The sequence below is a fragment of the Arvicanthis niloticus genome, chromosome 12 (genome assembly GCF_011762505.2).
Source record: "Arvicanthis niloticus isolate mArvNil1 chromosome 12, mArvNil1.pat.X, whole genome shotgun sequence".
NCBI classification, from domain to species: Eukaryota; Metazoa; Chordata; class Mammalia; order Rodentia; family Muridae; genus Arvicanthis; species Arvicanthis niloticus.
Window position 1 is genome coordinate 40859732 of NC_047669.1, and position 19723 is coordinate 40879454.

The following is a 19723-nucleotide window of genomic DNA, read 5'->3' on the forward strand; positions in this document are numbered from 1 at the left end:
CCAAGATATTTTATTTTATTTGTAACTATTGTGAAGGGTGTCATTTCCATAATTTCTTTCTCAGCCTGTTTGTCTTTTGAGTATAGGAAGGCTACTGATTTGTTTGAGTTGATTTTATATCCAGCCACTTTACTGAAGTTGTTTATCAGGTTTAGGAGTTCTCTGGTGGAAGTTTTAGGGTCACTTAAGTATACTATCATATCATCCGCAAATAGTGAAATTTTGACTTCTTCCTTTCCTATTTGTATCCCTTTGACTTCCTTTTGTTGTCTAATCGCTCTAGCTAGGACTTCCAGTACTATATTGAATAGGTAGGGTGAGAGTGGGCAGCCTTGTCTGGTCCCTGATCTTAGTGGTATTGCTTCAAGTTTCTCTCCATTTAGTTTGATGTTGGCTACTGGCTTGCTGTATATTGCTTTTACTATGTTTAGGTATGGACCTTGAATTCCTAATCTTTCCAAGACTTTTAACACGAAGGGATGTTGTATTTTGTCAAATGCTTTCTCAGCATCTAGTGAGACGATCATGTGGTTTTTTTCTTTGAGTTTATTTATGAAGTGGATAACATTGATGGATTTTTGAATATTGAACCATCCCTGCATTCCTGGGATAAAGCCTACTTGATCATGATGGATGATTTCTTTGATGTGTTGTTGGATTCGGTTTGCAAGAATTTTATTGAGTATTTTTGCATCGATATTCATAAGAGAGATTGGTCTGTAGTTCTCCTTTGTTGGGTCTTTGTGAGGCTTAGGTATGAGTGTAATTGTAGCTTCATAGAACGAATTGGGTATTGTTCCTTCTGTTTCTATTCCTTACAGCTTTTAATATCCTTTCTTTGTGTGTGTGTGTGTGTGTGTGTGTGTGTGTGTGTGTGTGCCTTTAGTGTTTTGGTTATTATCTGATGAGAGGGCTTTCTTTTCTGGTTCAATTTGGTGTTTCGTAGGTTACTTGTTCCTTTATGGCCAGCTATCTCTTTCTTTAGGTTAGGGGGGTTTTCTTCTATGACTTCATTGAAGATATTTCTGGCCCCTTGAGCTGGGATTCTTAACCCTCTTCTATTCCTATTATCTTCAGGTTTGATCTGAGTTTCCTAGGTATTTTGGGTTCCTAGGTATTTTGGGTTAGGAGTTCTTTACACTTTGTATTTTCTTTGACCAGTGTGTCAATATCTTTTATGATATCTTTTACACCTGAGATTCCCTCTTCTTGTATTTCTTGTATTCTGTTGGTGATGCTTGTGTCTGTAACTCCTGATCTCTTTCTAAGTTGTGCAACTCCAGGGTTGCCTCCATTTGTGTTTTCTTTATTCTTTCAATTTCCATTTTTAGTTCTTGGATCATTTTGTTCAATTCTTTCACCTGCTTGATTGTATTTTCCTGTATTTTTTTTTTTTTTAAAAAGGACTTGTTTCCTCTTTAAAGGCTTCTACTTAATTGTGTGTGTTTTCCTGTATTTCTTTGAGGGAGTTATTTATATCCTACTTAAAGGCCTCTATCATCTTCATGAGATGGGATTTTTGGGTCATTATCTTGCTCTTCAGGCATGTTAGGGTGTCTGGGGCTTGGTATGGTGGGAGAACTGGGTTCTGATAGTGCAGAATTGCATTGGGTTTTGTCACTCAAAAGTGCAAGTGATCTTGCACTTGCCTCTTGCCATCTGGTTATCTCTGGTGTTAACTGGCCTGGGTGTCTTTGACTGGAGCTGGCCTCCTTGGAGGCTGGTCAAGCTCTGTGACCTGGGTTAGAGCCGGTCTCTTTGGAGGCAGGCAGTGCTGTCTCAGGATAGGTTCAGCCTCCAGTGCTCTGGTTAGAGCAGGCTTCCTGTGTCCCTGGTTACTGTAAATCTCCTGTGAGGCAGGGAGGCTGTAGGGCATCCGGCCTGCTGATCTCCACTTCTGCTCTTTTAACTGGGTGTATTCCTGTGGAATTTTGTAAACTTTGCCTATCACATGTAGGAAGACAGGGTTCTTTGTATATGAGGCCTCCCTCTGTTGTGGCCTGTGCTTACCCAAATGATTTCATCTGTAAAACTGTACTTTTTTCAGGGACTAGAGAAATCAAAGTCTCAAGAAGACCTCAGATGAAGATGTACTCAAAGTTACTATGGTAACAACAGTATTTTTTCAACACGGTGTACATGGAACCAGGTCATGCCACTTCATTTTTTTATTGGATATTTTATTTATTTACAATTCAGATGTCATCCCCTTTCTCCGTTTCCCCTCCCTAGAACCCCCTATCCCATCCCCCCTTCTCCTTTATGATTTTATACCATTTTGACTACATGCAAGTATTGAGGTCAGTTCTAGGTTAAAGGTCTAGCAATACAATAGATGCAAATAGTCAAGGAACAAGCAATACAATAAACACAACTAGTCAAAGAAAAAGCAAGGCATAAACCCAATTACATGAACACTCCCATGATCACTGTTTCTAAAGGCTTATCAGGAGGTCATGCCACTTTAAACTCCAAGTCATAGCTGGGATTTTGCCTGCAATTGATTTTCTTTCTATATAGGTTAGTCCTTCCTTTCTTCCTTCCTTCCTTCCTTCCTTCCTTCCTTCCTTCCTTCCTCCCTTCCTTCTTTCTCTCTCTCTCTCTTTCTTTCTTTTTTTAACCATTGGAATAAATCCTTTTCTTTTTTTTTTGATATTTTATTTATTTACATTTCAGATGCCATCCCTTTTCCCCATTTCCCCTCCCTAGGAAACTCCTATCCCGTCCTCCCTCCTCCTTTTTGCTTTTATACAATTTTAATTACATGCAAATATTAAGGTCAGTTCTAGGTTGAGGAACTAGCAATAAAATAGATGCAGAGTCAAGGAACAAGCAAGGCAGTAAACATAAATAGTCAAAGAGCAAGCAAGGCAGTAAACAAAGTTCGGTAAACACTTACTAGACAGGGCTGCCTACTCTCTCCCTACAGGTTATTCTTTCTTATTCTTATTTTTTTTCTTGACCAAATAACCTTAAATTTTATTTAAATAACTTCCAGTGAGAACACAGCTGACTAATCAACCATTTTCTCACCCCCCATTCACCTTACGAGGGTGTGAGACTGCCTCTCAGTGGAAGCGGCCCTGACCAAAGCCTCGGCCAGCTGCTGGAGCTGGAGCATCCACAGTGAAGCAGGGGTTCTTGATAGTCTCATCCACCGACACAATAAGGCATGCAGCCTCACAAGCTGCTGTCAGAGCGTTGATGCCCACGCACCATGGCCGGCTCCCACACAAACGCCTGGAAGTTGTCAGCGATGTCCTCATTGTTGATGTCCACCCCATACCACATCCCCCCTCCCTCCCCCCCTCCCAGTGCGTGTTGAGCCCGCAGCTTGTTGAGGATGTTTGTGGCATCAAAGCCAGCATTGTCACATAGCTGTCGTGGAATAATCTCCAGGACCTTGGCATATGCCCCAATCAACAGCTGTTGTTTTTCTGGAATGGTCCTTGAGTAATTCCCCAGGTATTTGGAAAGCTCCATCTCAATGGCTCCATCACCAGCCACCCCAGAGTCATTCTTGATGGCCGTCCTCACAATCATGATGGCATCATGTAGGGACCTCTCTGTCTCCTCCATAAATTAATTGTTCAACGCTACCATGGAGGATGATGGTACATGTCTTGGCCTTAGGGCAGCCAGTGAAGAAATTGTACCCCTCTCCTTCTATTTGGGTCTCTTCAAACACCTGGCAGAGGCCAAGCACATCTAGACTCAGAGCATTTACACGGGTCTGGATTGAACCTCCACACGCCGTCATTGCCCTCTTCAGATCCTCCTCAGGCACTCGGCCAGCACAGGACATGTCCCTATCAGCTAAGTACTGGGTGGCCACATCCCCAATAGGGAGTTTAGACAACATGACTTTGGCTCCAGACCGATGGATCTTCTCTAACCTGCCATAGAGAAAGTTCCACTCGGCATCAACAATTGCCTGGTAATCCTCCACCAAGTGGACTCTGATTTCAGTATTATCTTTCTCTGCTTTCAGCTCGAGCTCAACATTTAAGAGGGCAATCTTGGGGTTCTTAAACTTCTTAGGCTGCATTTCAAACCCAGCATAAGAAAAAAGTCTTGAACGCAACGCTAGCCACCACTTGAGACTCCTCTAGGGCTCCACCCTGCACCTTCTTGATGCCGATCATTTAAAGCTGCAGCAACTGGGCAAGCATCATTACAGCATCAACCACCATGTTGGTGAAGAAGGCCTTCTGCTGGGAGATCCGCTTGGAGCTCAGGGCTGTCTTTGCACACGTCTCTAGCACTTTCCTCTGTTCTACTTTATCTTGCTTCTTCACAATCACGGCTATCTCTTTGTGTTAACAGCCAACTGGATGGCTGTGCGAAAAGCTCACATGATGATCTGGGGGTGTAAACCTTCCTCCACGTAGGGGCTTCACCTGCTTCAGAAACTTTGCAGTCAGCAGGGTCACTGAGGTGGTGCCATCACTAACCTCAACATCTTGGGATATGGCAATGTCTACTAAAGTCTTTGCTGCAACATCGAGGACTTTCAGAATTTTGGCCCCATCATTAGAAATTGTTGTTTTGCCTCGGCCATCTACAAGAAGTTTGTCCATGCCATGGGGACCCAGGGTGGTTCTTGTAGCCTCAGCAATCAGTGGCAGGCACTGATGTCACTCATGAGGGATGTCTTGGGAGCTATCAGTACCCTCTTTAAACAGGATAACTGGTGTGGGCATCATTTTGGAAGCGGCTTCAGCTACTCGCAACTTGTCTGTTCTCCCCAAATATCTATATTTTAAGTTGATATTAGATGTAATTTATAACTGTAGCATGTGTAGTTGCAAACAGTTGGGAACGTGATACCTTACCTAAAGCTGTTAGCATTTTGTTAGACACATACAAAAACAAAAACAAAACAAACAAAACACTGATCTCTTTCCTCTCTTAAAAGCAAGTATTTTTTGAAATAATATTTGTAGTTTATTATTTTAAAAAATTTATACAATTTGACCATATCTATCCACAGTTACCTCCCTCTAACACCCCAGTATCCCTACCCTTTCAATCAACTTTGTGACCTCTTTTTATGTTGTTGTTTATTAGTAACTAGTATAACTACTTATCCCTAGTATAACTAGTGCTGCCCATTTGAGCATGAATATGGGGGCCATCCATCGGGGCATGTCCGCAAAGAAGACGACTCTCCCACAGCAGCCTCCACTGCTAATCCTCTTCACCAAAGGTGTGATCTCAAGGGCTCTTCCCCATCCATGCAGTGGAGGCTGCTGTGGGAGAGTCGTCTCCTTTGGGGACATGCCCCGATGCATGGCCCCCATGTCCATGCTATTCATTTCCAGACAACACTGCACATTGCTATTCTTTTTTTCTAAAATGCTCTTTATAACACTTATGTTCAAAAAATAGTCAATTTGATCTATGGGCTACAAGGCCATAACATACAGGAAATATTTGCATCTTAAAAGGTTTTCTCAGCGTAAGTACAGCGATGTTTCCAGACTGCCTTGATTCTCATAAGCTTTTCATTCTTTGGTGTAGGCCAATAAAGAGAATAGATCCCACCAGTATCTGCTAATTAAAAGTTTCTCTGTGTTTGCATTCGTCCACAAGTATATAAGACTAATTTTTTTCCATTTTTCACTCTGACTCATGATAAAGCTTTCACGTTTCTTATAACATTCTAATATTTTACAGATACGACTGTGCACGGACAGCTTTCAGAAGGGCTGCAGATGTTTATTTGAGGCTGTCATAAATATAACTGATAAGCTCTTCCTACACCATAAAAACACTGACAACGACAAAATTAGTTAAGAACTCTAAGTAATATATGCTGTAGATCTTAAGAAATTAAAAAAAAAATTCACCATAATATAGAAAACAAAATTATAAATTATTTGATAGTATTTTCTGGTTTCCGTTGGGTTTTGTTGTTGTTGTTTTTCTTTTGGGGACTAACTTTGCTGTTTTCTACTTGGTTAGGTGGATGAAAACCTTTACCAGTATAGAATTTTATATGATTGCATTTGATGCTGGACACCACTTTCAGATAAAGAGTTTCTCACATTCATATAGACAGATACCCTGTGAATGCCACTCTAGGCTATACTGAACCATTTTATCCCAAGAATATGCTGCTATTACTTTAGGGCAGGATGGGCTCAGAGCAAGGCCACTAAGAAGAACTGTTCAGTCAGAAGGAATTAACTGTCATGGACTTGACGACAATCTAGGGCACCACGATGTTAAACGTTATCCCACTGTTCACAGAACGCCATCGAAGCAGCCCCTGGAGTGTTTCTTGGTAGACACTTTCCCTTTGCTATCTTCAGTGGCTTTTCCACGGTGCTTCTAAAACAAAGTAGCCATTTTTCTGTCTTGGTGAATCCTTTCACTGGAATGTCACTACCACCTCAGATTGGCATAATCTCCAAATGATATAGAAAACTTGGCAGCACAGTTGTTTTTTTTTTATAAAACGTGATTTATACTATATGCTTAATAATTGTCAGGTACTATCTGAAGCCTTGCTGTGTGGACGAAATGAGTTGATCTGTTGTTAATTCTCACAACAGCGCCACCATGGGGCTTACTTTATTATTCCTCCACTGGGCTCAGAAGGAAGATTAAGCAGTTAAAAAGGAAGGGTTTTCTTTTACCCGGGGAACTGGAGCACTTTAGGCTTCTGCATCTTAGTCCTAGGAAAAGGCAGAGAACAAGTTTGACCCACTGAGTCAGAGGTCTGGAGGAAAAAAAAAAACCGAACAAAAACCACCTATGAAGCACACTGCTTGTAAATGAACTGCTTGTTAAAGAGGGGCCAGGGTTTGTAAGGAGCTTAGCCAGCTAGATTAGAATAGAATTCTCTCTACCCATCTGCTCTAATTAGCTTACCTCCCTGCTTCCAGAGTGTCCCTATTAAGTCAGAAAAGAAGCCAGAGCTGCTCTGAAAGGATGACTTTGTATTTACGCTAAGTGACAATGGTTTTAGAGTGGCTGCCCACTCCCAGACGTAAACTTTTATCTGCAAGGACTTTTGGGGGGAAAAGTTTGCTAGCGAGAATTTAAAGACTCCGGATGCTCCCTTAAGGATTTTGTCATCATCTCGTCTCTTTGGTTTTGGCCTAAATGATTATGTTTCTCCCTTTGGGGAGGATTTCTCTGGGCATTTTGATGCTTTTCATGACAGGAGGAAACCTTGTATCAGTCGCAGGTAATTGAAAACTGATGCTTGTTCTAAGATTTCCAGGGACCTTTAATAGCAATATTTGATGTGGTTGCTGTTAGAGAATATGACTATTAACTTCATGATTGCTTTATTGAGCAGCCTTAGAATATCTTCTGTGATTTGGGTTTCCCTTCCTCATTAATAATTTCTGGTTCAACCCTTACATCCTGGTGTTGAAATTTGGTGTCTGTTTGATTTTAAAAACAAACTTGAATGACTAGCTAAATGGGAAGAAGCTTGAATACTTCTCCCTTCGATATGCATGCACGCATGAGTTTTGAGCATTGTCTTTATGTTTTCAATGTGGTGCAAATAAGAGCTTTTCTCTATTTGCTGTCACTTGTATGGCGTCTCAGTTTCCCCGGATGCTCTGGTTATGCTCCCAGTCTGTTTTCTGTTCTAACTGAGCATCTTTTCTGCAGAAGAGATTCAAGAACCCAATGCAGTCTCTGTCCTCTCACCTGAGAAGTCAACAGACCTTTTGTTGCCTACCAGGAAGAGGCAGATTATGGATGCCACAGAGACTGGGAGGAGGTGGCTGCTTAGAAGGCGGAGGTCTATCCTGTTCCCAAATGGAGTAAAAATTTGCCCCAGTGAAACTGTTGCAGAGGCTGTGGCAAGCCATGTGAAATATTTTAAAGCCCGAGGTAAGCAGGCATCCAAAGCTTTGAGGTTATGACACTCAAACCATCACATCTGTGGGCACTTTTATATTAAACATGTGAAAATCTAGATAGAAATGAACCAAATAAGAGTAAGAAAAGGGCTTAGTCATATTAATATAAATTGAGATAAAAGTATACATTATTGTAAGAGAAAATATTTTGATGTTTTTGAAGTACTTGAAAACACCATTTTGTGACTGGTTAAGTGTAATTTTTATTTTTCATTATGGTAATTTGCTTACCTATACCCACAACACATATTTACAAACAGAGACTCACATGTTTTCCTGCTTATTTTATAGATGAAAACATAATGACTTTCTTTATTGTGTACTTTGGACATTCCACAGATTCATGCAGATGGCTGTCTTACTAGTACACAAAATTTTTAACGTTAAAAGTTATGACCCTTCTCTCAGTGACCTCATGTGACTTTTGTCTCATATTTGATTGAGCAATTTTATCCTTGGGTTCATAGCTTCTGCTATGTAATTGTGCACTATATCTCTTACATTGCCTAATTGAATATTGTATATGTACTTTAGACATTTGTAGGTTTTTGACATGTTACCTTTTGTATGTTCAACAGCCAATAAAAGTGCTATGTTTTGCATGTGATATTAGTAATCTCGGTGTAGAGATTGATGATGAACTAATGGGAACTGTCCTATCTGAATGTTCTGTTCTTTGCCATTGTCTTCTACACTAAAGATTTTAGAAGAGGAACTCAATATCAGACAAAACTGTACTTTATGTATGTAATGTTTTACATTTCTGTAACATGGCATGCTGTATTAGTAGCTCTTTTAAGGATGTTACAGTCTTGATTGTATTTGAGGGCTATCAAATAGTACATAGGAATAGGTTCTTCTTTTACTTTTGAAAGGGAGATAACAGATCTCGAATGTTTATGTAGGACTTTAGGTTGGAAGTGAAATTACAAAGTGATTGAGGACATGAAGGACTTACCAGTGGTGGACAGTGATAGTGGGAAATCTAGCGAGATGATGTACACTGCTTGGATTTTAACTTTAAATAGCTCAGAATGTTCAGTTGCCTCAGTTGTCCATTCCACAGGCAAAAGGAAAGGGCCAACCATGAAGGAATATGCTTCTACTTTGTGTTGCTTTGTTTTTTTTTTCTTTTTGCATTTTTATTCAATATTTTATTTATTTACATTTCAGATGTCATCCCCTTTCCTATTTCCCTCTCCCCAGAAACCTCTTATTGTATACCTCCTCTTCCTCCTTTTTCTTTTTGTACTATTTTAATTACATGCAAGTATTAAGGTCAGTTCTAGGTTGAGGAACTAGCAATACAATAGATGCAAATAGTCAAGGAACAAGCAAGACAATAAACACAAATAGTCAAAGAACAAGCAAGGCAATAAACAAAGTCTGGTGGATTACTCCCATGATCACTGTTTCTAAGGGCTTATCAGGATGACCAAAATATCTGAGCCTACTTCCCTGTCCTAGCCCAAAGTCATTTTCATGTTTGAAGCCTACTTCCTTGTTCTAGCCTAAGATTTAGATTCTTGCCTGAAATTACTTATTTGTTCTAGCCTAAGATTTAGATTTTTGCCCGAAATTACTTCTTTGTTCTAGCCTAATGTCACCTTCCTGCCTGAAGTCTACTTCCTTGTCTTTGGCCAATGTCATATTCCTGCCAAGCAGCCCATTTCCTTGTCCATGGCCCATGTCATATTCTTGCCAAGCAGCTCTCCTCCTTTTTAATTTCATAAACAAGACTGAGCCTGTCTTAGGTCATTCTGCCAAGAATGCCTTTCTTACCCATCATGGAATATGCATTATCAAAAGCAATGCACTTCTGTCTTAGGTTGGTAAGGCTCTGTGAAGAATCTCACCTGTCCTTGGCTTGCCAGCCTGTTAAATTAATAACTGTCTGGGGTCCATTTTCAGGTTCAAGTCATGTACTTTGGCTGCCAATATGTTGATGTTGTTAAAGACAAGCTTTAACACAATGGACAGGAATAAAAGTATTCTCAGGACAAAAAGGGCTAGCATGATCAAGCTATATATGCCATTCTTGAAGCGTGATAAAATAGAAATACTGACCTCAGGCCATGGGTAATTTTATCAGCAGTATCTGCTGCATCAAAGCTCAGCGGAGCAGCATTCTTGAAATTCATAAGCTCATTGTGCAAAGTTAAAACATCCATTGAGGTGTTAAGATTATACCAAATACAATGCAAGTGTCTTTAAACTTTTTCCTAATTATAATAACTACACTGTAAATTTTAGAACTAACATGAATCCAATGGTATTTGGCATGACATTCAAGATGGCTCCTAACTCTTGAGCTCTGAACCTCCTTCCAATAATTTGAATAGAATAAAGAGCATTAATTCATTGTTCCAAATGTCTATCTAAATCCTCTTGTATATTCGACACATTAGTATTTTTTTTGCTAAATGATTAACAAAAGTAGCTGTCTTAACTCCTTGTGTCAAAGCAATTGCAGAAGCAGTGGTGCTAGCAATTAATGTAATTAAAGCTGTTATACCAGCAATAATCAAGCCCACTACCCTCTTGCTTCTGCTTAAAGCATTACTCACCTCTTCCAACACTTTCAAGCATTTTCAGAATACCGAGGTTCTGTGATACTCAGGGCAAGAAAACAAACGCTGGTTGATAGACCTTCATAACTGACATGCCGGGGTTTCAACACACTAACACAATTAGAAAGTGTACAACCAATGCAACTTGCATTAAATACTGTAGAAGAAACAAAAGTATTTTTAACTTGACAATTCAAAGAGCCTTAACACATGTACTAACACTTGTTTGAAATCTAGATTCTGTCCCAACTTTATGTCTTGATAACATAACATCATAGAGAACTGCAGCTAACCTCCAAATATGTCTCTGAAAATGTCCAGAACCAGCCTTCCAAATGAAGAATGTTATTACCAATATTGGATTGATTTCTAGACCAGTCCATGATTGAGTCCAAATAACTGGCTACATTTAAAAAAAAATACAAGAGTCCTTATAACTTCTCTTTTTGATTCTCTGTTCCACAAGGTCTAAAAACTCAAGGCAAGGCAGCTTGTCCTATCTGAGGTATAGGTAAGCAAAGGTGGGTTGGTAACATATGTCCAATATGTTTTAATATGTATGTCCATATTAAAAAATTACAGCTTCCCAGTCACCATTGTCAGGGCACTCAGCAAGCTTACAGGTCAGCATCATTCTTTGTCCCAGCATCAGCATGTCTCACCTGTTGCTCTGGCAGCCACCATGCTCCTTCAGCATCTTGCATAAAAAACACAAACATGCCCTCTTACCTGTATTAAATACCTATGACCCTGGGCATGTTAGAACTCCTGGGAGTCTAGCCTCCTCTGGGTTTGGGGGGATTGGGTGCAGAGCTGGTGCCCTAGAACTGCCCAGGGCACTGGCTCAGTCATTTTTTTCTTTATAAATTCAAGAGATGCTGCTCAAAAAGAAGCCAACAAAAGGAAAAGGAAACATTTTTGAAATAATTAAAAAACAACAGGTGCTGCGAGTGGGTTATTGAAAAGGAGCCTTAAATATACATACAAGTAACATTGTAATACTAAACAGACTGTACTTATGTATTTGTGTGTGTGTGTGTGTGTGTGTGTGTGTATTGTGTGTATATGTGCTTAATGAATAAAAGAGACCATGATCTTGCAAGAAAGCAAGGAAGAGTATCTGGTAGGGCTTCGAGGGAGGAAAGGGAAGAAGGGGAAATGATGTAATTATATTGTAATTTAAAAAATAAAAGAAATAAAAAATGAGAAAGGGAAACTCAGAAAAGTAAATGGTTGACACACCCATTATAATATGGTTGTTATTATGATCATGGTAGAAAGTAATACTTCAATTGATATATGTTTTTGAAAATTGGGGAAAGGTTGGGGAAAATGGCTTGGTGGTTAAGAGCACAGACTGATCTTTCAAAGGACTGGGTTTTGATTTCTGGCACTCATGTAGTGGCTCACAACCATCTGTAAATCCATTTCCAGGAGATCTAATGCCCTTTTCTGGTCTCCATGGGCACCAGGAACACAACAGGTGCACAGACATTTATGTTGGGATTTGATCTGGTTTGAGCCTGCACAGATTTTATGAATATTGTTATAACCACTGTGAGTTCCTATGTGCAGATTCCCTGCCCTGACTAAAGTACAATGTCTCCTTGTAGTCATTTTCCACCTCTGGCTCTCTGTTCTCTCTTCCACAATGATCCCTAAGCCTTGGGGGATTTCAATACCTACGCTTCCTTCAAGCTAAGCAATCATTACAGACATTGCCTTTGCTCTTGGCTACTCTCTAGTACTTGATAGTAATACTTGTTACTGACCTGGAAGCTTCATCCCTTACTGGCCAGATTTCATAGCCAGATGGTGCTATGCGCACAATCAGAAGAAACAGAAATCTTCATTCTTAGCAGCCTCCATATGACAGGCTTTCCTATGTTATCCTACTGTGTGAACGCTGTACCCATAGAACTTAGTTTAAATCCCTTGGAGAAAAGCTTCTGCCTGCCCAAGGAAATGTTAAAGACATGTTTCCTGTCCTCTTCTCATCAATGCAGTTTGGCATGTCCGGGGGCACCATGCAAACAGCCCCCATTCAGACATGATACCTTGTGTATCTGAGCACATCCGGTGATAGTGATGAGAACCAGTCTGTATGTTTTCACTGGTTCTCTGTTCCTGTTTTGAACTTTGAGCTATCTGGAATAAAAGCTGCACAGAATGCTAGTAAAGGCACTCTGAGTCAACATCACCTGGAGTCCTCTGGTTCTGATGAATCTTGAATTTGACTCTAATTCCTCGATAGTGGTTACTGGAGGGTTTTGATAAATCTTACATAGGTGTAAACCCTACAAACTGCAAATATTGGTCTGTTGAGACAGGACCACTGGTGCAATAGTGGCATGAAAATCATAGGAACAACCAACCACTTTCTAATGGTATTTAAATCCCACTCCACAAGATGACACCCATACCTGACACCATCATCAAGCCAAGAACCTATGACCACACAGGTAATAAGCTCCGAGGACCTACTACTGTTATGCTAGTCAGTAGGTATAGTGCTAAACCATTTCCTAATGACTTATCTCTATATTCATAGATTAGTGCATCTCCCATCCCTCTTCTGGCAAGCTTCTATTTACACGTAATTATTTTATTAACACAGAGACCAACAACTGACAAGAAACAGAATAAGAGACTGCAGAATGCCAACGAAATTTTTAATCAAGTAAAGACTCTACAGAAGGGGAGAAAATCTTTGCTAGTTACATATATAACAAAGGATGAAGATCTCAAATATACAAAAACATTAAACAAGAGATCAAATAACTCAGCTAGGCTCAGTAGTACACGTCTTTAATCCCAGTTGGGAGGCAGAGTCAGGGAGATCTCTGTAAATTAAATGAACTTACCACAACTTACCAGAACCACCAGGATACAGTGAAGGTGATTCTAAGAGGATTGTTACATATGTAAGAAGTATGTAGACAAGCCATCCCTGCCTATGTAAAACAGGGTGACATTTTCTGGTGGATCCCAGAGGGTCTGGGAACCCAAAAGCTGAATGCAGTTCTATGTGTTTAAAGCTTATATTCAGGAGTAATGCAGTATAGAATGAGGCCATCTATAACTCTGTCATGAAGCATATATAGGGCTGCCAGATTTAGTAAGTAAAAATGTAGGGAGCCAGTTAAGACTTGAACTTCAGTTAAACAACAGATGATGTTTTTTAAAATGTCAATAGGCCCCAAACAATATTTGATCTGTACAGTTGCTGGCTCTGTGTCTCCAGGAAATTTATTTGTTCCTTTTGGCAAACACACACACACACACACACACACACACACACACACACACACACAGAGAGAGAGAGAGAGAGAGAGAGAGAGAGAGAGAGAGAGAGAGAGAGACAGACAGATACACACACACACACACACACACACACACACACACACACACACACACACAGAAACTCTAAGGGTTTGAGTGTTTTGCTTCCATGCAATTATGTGTACCACCCGTGTGACTGATGCCTATGGAGGTCAAAGGAAGACATCAGAATCCTGGCACTGGAATTGCAAACAGTTGTGAGCCACTGTATAAGTGCTAAAACCAAAACTGGGTCTTTGTCCAATAAATAGTCTTAACCATTGACCCATTCCTCCAGCCACCAGAAGATTATGCTATTTTTTTTTTTTTTAAATCACAGGCTGACCTGAATTCACCATGTACCTTAGGATGGCCTTGAACTTGTGACAATCCTCCTGCCATCCTATCCCAGGTACTGAGATTACTGACCTAAGCCATTAAGCATAGCAACAATTGATATGCCAACATGGGTGTATTATTAACAGACTCATGGTTTGCATTGGAGTTCCCTGTGGTATGTATTCATTGTGCAGTGGGCTTTGGTGAGTGTATGATGACGCTTACCAACAACTACAGCATTATTTAGAACAACCTATTCATCCTCCTTCCCAACCCCTGACAAACATTATTTTGGAGTCCCCATACTTTTTCTTTTCTAGATTTGTACCAGAATCATACAGATTGGTTTGGTTGACTTGGCAATATGCTTCTAAGTTGGAAGTGCACAGTTTTAATGCTTTGAAAGCTCATTTTGAGATAATAATTGAATAATATCCCAATGTGTGAATTTATCAGAGTTCATTTTGCATTTATTTATTGAAGGTCATCTTTATTACCTCCAGGCTTTGGCAAGTATAAATAAAACCATTTCAAATACTTTTGTGCAAGTTCTTATGTAATTGTAGTTGCCACGGAGTGCAGCTGAATTGAATTTGTTTTTGTTTCTGTATAAAAATGAATGACATTATCTCCTGTTCTCAGGCATGAGCTGTGGTTGACAGAGAGCATCAACCGAATTGAGAGCATCCTCTCCCTGGTTTACAAAGTGCCCTCAACTTAGAAGCCTCGAGGAGTGCCGAATGTCCTTTTTTAAATTTGATGTTTGATAAGTTTGCCAAAGGGTAGATCCTATTCATTTGCATTTCTGCATTTCACTCTAGGCTCTTAAAAATATCGTTCTCTCATTTTATATATTTTCTTTCTTTTTGTTGAGACAGGGTTTCTCTGGCCATCTGGAAACTCTCTGTAGACCAGGCTGACTGCAAACTTAGAGATCCGCCTGCCTCTGCCTCCCAAGTGCTTGCTACAATTAAAGGTGTGCGCCACCACTACCCAGTTCTTTTTAATTTTTTAAAAAAGCTTTTATTTATTCTTTGAAAGCTTCGTAAAATATACGATGACCATATTCTTCCCCCTCCACACCTACTCCCAGATCCTCTCCCGTTTTCCTACTTACCCAATTCAAAATCTCTCTGTCTTAATAATAATAAAAAAAACGAAAACAAAAAACCTCAAGCTCACTACACCTGGCCATGAGGTCTGTTCTGGAATGTGGTCTAGACACCAGATGTCACTCTATTGAAGAAAACTAAGTCCCTTCCTTCAGCAGCCACTGAATGCCAACCGCTTTGCAGCTAGACAGGAGAGTTTGTGCCAATCCCCCCCCCCCCCCGTAACGCCCCCCCCCACACACACTGGGGTTCTGTCTGGCTCGTACTTGTGCAGGTCTTATGCATGCTGTTACAGTCTATCTTTTTATCTTTTTTCTTTTTTTCTTTCTTTCTTTTTTTTCAAGACAGGGTTTCTCTGTTAGCCTTGGCTGTCCTGGAACTCACTCTGTAGACCAGGCTGGCCTCGAACTCAGAAATCAGTCTGATTTTTTATATGTGCATCCGTCCTGTTGTGTCTGGAAAACAGTTTCCTTGAAGTCATCCACCTCTCTTGGCGCTTACGTTCTTTCTGTTCCCTCTTCTGCACAGATCCTTATGCCTTGAGAGGAGGAATGTGATGTAGGCATTCCATTTAGGTGTTCTGATGTTGGGCTGAGCATTCTGATGTCTCTCATTCTCTGCACGTTGTGGGTCTCTGTATTAATTACTATCTATTGCAAGAAGAAGCTCTTCTGATGAGAGCCGAATTATGCATATAGCATTAAGTCATTAGGAGTTATTTTACTGCTGGGTCCAAAAATGTCATTATCTTTTGAAAAGTTGTCTTTTGAAGCTATAATTTCAGTAAAAAAAAACCAAAGAAACTTAAAATGTCAGTGTCTGTTAATAAAACAGATTAAGACAATATATTCAATGTAAGTTACATTTTCATGAGATAAGAATATGGATTTTTTTTTAAATTAGTAGGGAATAAATTCATCAAGAGGTGAGTTAATCCCATATATAAAAGAAGCATTGGGGAGTGCAATGTCTTTTTCAGATTGGAAAAGTTTGAACAGGGTGTTTTCTAGCCGACTATGATTCTCATGACCCTGCAGAAAGGACAGTGTGGTCAAAGTGTCTCAGAAGAGTGGGAGTGAGCTGCTCTGTGAGCCTCATGGGAACATGTTAGGTAAAAAGCATCTTCTCTTTTCCTAAACACATTCTGTTTACTTTCCAGTGTGCCAGGAAGCCATCTGGGAAGCCTTCAGGACATTTTGGGATCGAATTCCTGGGCATGATGAGTATCATTACTGGATGAACTTATGTGAAGATGGAGTCACAAGTGTATTTGAAATGGGCGCCCAGTTTAGTCAGTCTGTGGAACATAGAAACTTAATCATGAAGGTAAGTGTGACAGGGAGAGAAGGAACTGTTGCCTTGTTGTAGGTGTGATGTGCATGGCTAAAGGCTAAAGGAGGAGAAGGTGAGTTGATATTAGGATTCTGAGTGAACTGCCCTGGGGAATAGCTTAGTTTTCTATCCCCAGCTCTGGCCTTTGATAATGAACACTGCTAATCCAAAACAGTGTCAGCCTTGTTTATACATGTAAATGTACATGCAAAAATTTAAAGATAAGGATCTCTGTGAGTTGAACATTCTCGCCAAATTCTGTCGGGAGCCGACAGAAGGCAGCTATCATCCTTGCAGCCATCTTTAGCCATATACCCTGAAAAGAGACTTGATTACATCAGCCTACAACAGCTGAGCACACTCTGATAACATCTTGTTTTAGACACACAGGATCTTCCCTTGGGTGTGTGAGACTTAAAGGTGTGTGACTGAAGGGCGTGACTTAGAGATCAGATTTAGAGACAAGGCCTAAAGGCGTGACTTAGAGGCGTGACTTAGAGGCGTGGCTTAGAAGTGAGACATATAAAAGGCGAGAGGCAGACAGAAGAGTAGAGTACAACTTGGAGTAGGAATTAGGCATTAAGGAAGAAGACACTTGGACTAGAGAACTAGGAAGAAGAATTATTAGACATTAGGCACTTAGCTCTTGGAGAAAGAACTTGGAACTTGGAGGCACTGGGGACTAGGAACTAGGGACTAGGAACTCAAGACTTGGGACTTGGAGAGAAGAAGAGAGACTGAAGAATAAATGAGATTGAATCACACTCTGTCTGGTCTCTATTCCTCATGTTCATCCTCACTCTCTCTCTTGCTGAACCCTGACCTGCAGACCAGAGCAGCTTGAGGCAGTTCAGGCTCTAACAACTTAGCCCCCAAGGCTTTTGGCAGTGTGGGTTCCAACAATGACAGAATGGTCCGAGACATTTTGGTGCCCAACATGGGGCAGTGTATTTCTCAACATTTCTGGCCCCCAAGTGTGGGACAGCTCAGCCGGAAACAAAATTCATTTATATATTCATTCAGAATGGATCCCAGACATTCTAATTAAGTTAGAGAATATAGTTCATTCAGCACATTTAGTGAAGTGTAAATGTGATTTTAAGACTTGTTTTTATTTATCTATATATGTATGTGTGTGTACGTGTACGTGTGTGCGTGTACATGTACGTGTACGTGTGTGCGTGTGTGCCAGAGTACGTGGCTGGCAGAGTACAACTTCTCGGGAGTCAATTTTCTCCTTTCACCTTATCTTTGAGGCAAGGTCTCTTTTAATTTTTGCTTTTGCACAAAACATGTGGACTTTTGGCCGATTCTCCTGTTTCTGTCTCCCATTCTGCCTTAGGAATGTTGGGGTTAGAGATGCATACTGCTGTATGTGGCTTTTAAAACATGTGTCCTGTATTAGCCAGGGTTCTCTAGAGGAACAGCACTGCTAGAATGGATTTATATATTAAAGAGGATTTATTAGAGTGGCTTAGAGACTGTGGTCTGGCTAGTCCCACAGTGGTTGTCTCTCATCAGAAAGTCTAAGAAATGTCATAGTTGTTCAGACTACAAGGCTGGATGTCCCAGCTGGTCTCTATGTTGGAGTCTCAGAGAAGTAGTTTCTAAGTGCAGTGAAAGAATGCTTCAGCAGCAGGATAGATGAATTTGACAGCAAGAGTGAGGGCAAACAGGCAAAAAGCAAGCACTTCCTTCTTTTATGTTCTTTTATGGGCTGCAACCGGTGGGTGTGGCCTAGATTTAGGGTGGATTTTCTGACCTCAAATGATCTGGATTTAAGGTTGATCTTCCCACCTGAAGTTTTCTAATCAAGAAAAATCACAGACGGGTGTGCCCAGCTGCTTCAGTTTTAGTTCATTCCAGACCTAGCAAAGTTGACAGCCAAGATTAGTCCTCATTGATATGCAGACTTTTTATGTGTTTAATAGGAACTCGCCTCATTATCATGGCATGCCACAGTTGAAGTCACTTGAGTTCAAGTCAAGACACTGCCTCAGCCTTTCTCTGTCATGCTTTTCCCTGCTCCATTTTAGCACCTATGATAATAAGCACTATATAATCTGTGTTCATCATACCTTGTATCTAATAAATAGCAACCTCACAAGGTGTTCTCTATTTTGGAAATAAAGACAATAAATTGCCTATCCTAAAACCAACTGATGGATCTTAAAATCCATAACCAGTTCTCTTTTTCCAAAATTTATTCTTGGCTATGGATATTGCTCGGCAATACAGAACTTAGTAACATGTTGAAGGCTCTCTATTTGTTCAGCAGCCCTGCAAAAACAAAACTCTTGAAGCATGTTTTCCTCCTGTGCTTGGGGCTTCCATTTCCAGTCATTATTGATTTCAAAAATTTCACTGAAGCCAAGATCATGTATTTCAAATTGTGTCCACAATACTGTATCAACGATTAAAGCAAGACATATATACGGGAGTTATTAACAGTCTTGTGATGTTATATTACAAGTGTTTCTTACAATCAGGACTTTAGTTTTAACTTGAAAGTCTAAGAAATAAACTTCAATGATCATTTAGGACAAAATGAGTCTAAAGTGGGAAATGTGATTTGGGTGAGAAGGAGAGGATGCCTGGGGCAGAGGGAGAGAGCAACACGAGCTGTGTTTGGAGGGAATGGTTTAGGCCGGTGTACTAGAGGGACAGGAGAAGGGGAGAGTGTTAAGAGGCTTGGATTTAGCTCTGTGGATGACGGGAAGTATTTCAGGGTTATGGGGGGATAAGACAAAGGAGCTGACTTAAAAGCTTAGGATTAAAATTTCACATTTATTTATCATTTATTTATTGTGAGAATGAGAACAAGGATGAGTGAGAGAGGGAGGGGATACAATGGCACTTTTGTGGGGCGTAGAGAAGAGTGAACTTACCTTTGAAGTATTCATTTAAACTGCTCGTGGGAAATGTGAATTGTTCAATATTTTGGTATGAAGTGAAGGAGGGTGGACTGGGATTTTAATTATAGAAATGTTCACCAGCTTTGAGTTAGTAACTGAAAGTGTCAAGGTGTCAGATTATCTTGGGAGATACTGTAAAATTAAAAGAGGAGCAAATTATTTAACAATAAATTATTTAATGATATCTCAGATTTAGATAATTTTCCTTTCCATTCAGCAGACAAGAAAACTGATCCCTGGCACCA

At 40.2% G+C, this 19723-nt stretch overlaps 1 protein-coding gene and 1 pseudogene across 1 annotated transcript in view; one reads left to right on the top strand and one right to left on the bottom strand.

Moving 5' to 3' along the window:
* Positions 1–2782: 2782 nt before the first annotated feature.
* On the bottom strand, positions 2783–4736 carry LOC117718169 (T-complex protein 1 subunit eta pseudogene; annotated as a pseudogene).
* A 2163-nt stretch (positions 4737–6899) lies between these two features.
* Impg2 (interphotoreceptor matrix proteoglycan 2) overlaps positions 6900–19723 on the top strand; it is a 73323-nt gene continuing 60499 nt past the window's right edge. The window contains exons 1-3 of the mRNA XM_034514969.2: positions 6900–7198; positions 7636–7860; positions 16391–16557. Coding sequence (XP_034370860.1) covers positions 7114–7198; positions 7636–7860; positions 16391–16557 — 477 coding nt within the window. The 5' untranslated portion in view covers positions 6900–7113. The remainder of the gene's footprint in view (positions 7199–7635; positions 7861–16390; positions 16558–19723) is intronic.